The following is a 3362-nucleotide window of genomic DNA, read 5'->3' as shown; positions in this document are numbered from 1 at the left end:
GAATTTTGCCTCTCTTGGATTTCGTCGAGATTTGGAAGTCGACGGACCGTTTCCGGACTTTGTGCTCCTCTGTCTGTCAGGCGACAGGCAACCATTGGGCGAACCAACTTGGGACTCGAACAAGTCGTTTTCTATTGCGTGGCTCCAATACAAATCCAGCATGAAGGAAGGGGGCATGCCAATGCACCACCCTACTATGCTACCCCCATTTAAAAAGCAGCCTCCTAGCTTCAAATTTCAATTTATGCTCTGTCTTGAACGCGCCATCATGCAGGCTTACCCTTCCTTGCGACATTTTATCCGCCTCTATCTTTTCGCCCCGTATCTGATGGGTATTGTACTTGGTCGCATCATTGGTAACCCCCTCGCTCACAATGTCGTTGGTGCACATGCGACAGATATCTGTCGTCAACAGCACCCTGATTTGATTGAGAGATGTCAGGATCTTCAACAAAATGGTTACATGAATGCAATTCAACCGTGCGGGTTCAACGTGCTTGCCTTGTACGGTTCAGTGGCCAGTGGCACGTTTGGGAAAGAGACGGTGATATATATCAGGGAGTGTTCATACGGTTTGAATAGGTTAGCATACTATTGCGCCAAAGTGGTTGCAGATGTTCCAAGAATATATTTTTCAGCTCCCGGGACCTCTATGGGGTTTACGCTCCGATTTGTGTCTGCGTTGAGCAACCGTGAAATACTTTGCGGCTTCACTATACTTGTAACCTTTGCCTATATAATCGGCTATACTGTTTCCTTCTTGTTTCCTTATGAGAAGTGCAGCCTCATTTGTGTGTGCTTTGGTTTGTGCATGGGCAGCACATTTGGAGGTGTGGCCATGAATGGTAAGAAGCCTAGGTATGCCCTAGTTATCACACCCGTAGTTATCACACCCCGCATGCCGCACATCCCCAAAGATTTCGCAAGAATTGAAGAGAACGCAGTGCAACAACATGGTGATATGATCTGAAGTCCCTACAGCCAGCGCTGTGCAAATGTAGATCTGAATCGGCTCAGCCTGAGCCTCACGTCCAACAAGCGCAATATGGAGATAAACTAGGCTTTCCCCCTTGCTCGCCCAGTTTTAAAACAGCACCCGCCACAGTTGCACTTCGGAGGTTGGCCCCATAGATGCACAGTATTTTCCCCACGGTTTAGGGCAGAGCAGACTCATTTCTCCGAAGGTTCCGTCCAGCCAGGTATGAATGTTAAACGCGACACAGTTTCGTCCTCCGCGAGTCCCCATCCTGCGGGACGTGACCGCGGCATTGATCCCTCATGGCGAGGATACTAGACCACCACATTTTATTGCCGACTCCAGTCAGTTTACATTCAGTAAGACCATCCAAGAGAAACGTAATCTACCCCGTTAGTGTATTCTTTGATTAGATCAGTGACTAAAGCATCGTTAAGTTCGTCGAATTCAACTTCACCGGTCTTGTCTTTGTCATAATTAGCGAATGGAGTATCAATAATAGTTCGCAAGCGCGCATCGTGTTCGTCTCCTGCCTTCGGCAGGGGGATCTCACTTTATCCCTCCCCTCAAAAGAAGATTTTCCTGGGGTGCGCTCAGGCGCACAATACTAGAAGAGGATGTCAGCGACAGACGATACTCGTACTCGAGTACGAGATATTATCTTCTGTCTCTCTCCTCTGTATCCTGAATATCCTGGCTGATATATCCTGGCGGCTATATCACCTGCACATATTTCGTTCTCTACATGATGTAGCTCTGGTTTTGGTTGCGATCACAGTGCACCTGCTACCATAAAAGACGGCGATTATTGTCGTCAGAACGCGAGTGTGACTAAGCACAATCAAAGTGCGCTTGGCGATAAGCCAGCTACCTAGGGAGCTTATATTCCGCTCCTTGCTCGGGACTTATGCTGGGACGCTATACTAGCCTATGCTGGCTATGCTGAGTCTGCCTTATAATATCGCCCCGAAGGCGCTTTCCTTTTCCGAAATCAGAAATGGAAGTGCCTCCTCGTCTCTGCCTGCCTAGTGTGGTATTAGCAGGTTCGGCTCTTCGACGAAAATCTGTGGCAGCAAATATTTTAAAGAAAACGCTCACCCAGTAAATATGATCCAGAATTGTGATGGAGAGTGCTGGAAGTAACGGCAACATTTTACTGGAGTGCACAGGGATAATGCAGTATCAATAGAATTTCTTCTGCATCCAACGGGTCATCACCTGGAGGAGTCGAGAAGGCTCCAATTACTTGTGTTTAAGAAACTTCTTCAAATCACGTTTTTAAAATAGGCTGCCGTTCAGTTTTCTTGGCCTTGGCACATATGACTTGCATTTTCCGACTTCCATGCTTCTTGCGTGACATTTCATCGGTGTGTGCTGACTAATGAGACCCTTATGGAAGACTGGTGGTCACTAGCGAACTAAATATAGATGAGCTCTATAATATCCTCCTTCGCTTTTGTGATATTTGCGCTACCCCTTGCCAAAGTATTGTCGATATCAATCAGACCGCAGGGTTCGCTTTGAGGGAGGGGGGGCGATGTCACACTGGCTTCTACATGGAACTCTGATTTCCTCGATGAGGATTCAGTCTGCTTGGAGGATTCCCCTTTATAAAGCTCGCAAGCCACGTTTGCGTCTCCTTGGTCGGCCAAGAGGTGCTTATCGCCACCAAGTTTGCGTCTCCGCCTCCGACGCCTGAGGCAGATTAAGAGACAGACAAACAAAACAGCTGCACCAATGGCATAAGCCTGAGTTCTGCTGAATGAAGATGTTTCAACAACCTTAGACTCAAGTTGAAAGGTGCTTGGAGCAGCCGTAGGTTGTGCTCTTGGGGATGGCGTGGGTGCACTTGTGGGTGCGAACGAGCTGGTGGGTGGCGTGCTTCCCGATGGACTCGTTGTTGGTCGGTCGGTGGGACAAATGCAGTGAGTACAGTCACATCCGAGTTCACCGAACTCTAAACAGTTGGATTCTGGATAGATACCTAGAAGATCAGCGCAGCTAGAACCATAACAATTCGGAACACAGCGATCTCCAGTTGGTTTCGGTGAGCGCGACGGGGCATATGAGATCGTTGGTTCGTGGGAGAATGTAGGTGACGCAGTGGGAACGGGGGATACTGACGGGCTGGGGGTTGCTGTGGGAGGAAGAGTGCAGCCTCCCGCGGCTGCTTTTCCCATATGGAGCTGGACCGTTGTCAAAAACGGAGAAATACCAGAGAATTGATCATCAAAGACAAATACAAAGATAGCCGTTCCTATACGACCCGACCCTCCAAAATCAAAAAGATAGCAGCCGTTTGCTAAACATATCGTTTTCGAATCATAAGAACCCTGCTCGAGGTCTAATGTCAGGCTCGTAGCATCAGAAGTCAAAGGGGTGATAA

The 3362-nt window shown here is 48.3% G+C and overlaps 1 protein-coding gene across 1 annotated transcript; it reads left to right on the top strand.

The window, feature by feature from the left end:
• Positions 1–268: 268 nt before the first annotated feature.
• On the top strand, positions 269–970 carry AURANDRAFT_67311 (hypothetical protein; the record flags this gene model as incomplete). Its single annotated transcript, XM_009042781.1, has 2 exons — positions 269–480; positions 583–970. The coding sequence occupies 2 exons, from the start codon at positions 269–271 to the stop codon at positions 968–970; spliced, it is 600 nt and encodes a 199-aa protein (XP_009041029.1).
• Positions 971–3362: the final 2392 nt, after the last annotated feature.

This window comes from Aureococcus anophagefferens (assembly GCF_000186865.1).
Source record: "Aureococcus anophagefferens unplaced genomic scaffold AURANscaffold_37, whole genome shotgun sequence".
Taxonomy (NCBI): Eukaryota; class Pelagophyceae; order Pelagomonadales; family Pelagomonadaceae; genus Aureococcus; species Aureococcus anophagefferens.
This window is presented reverse-complemented; position numbering and strand designations above follow the sequence as displayed.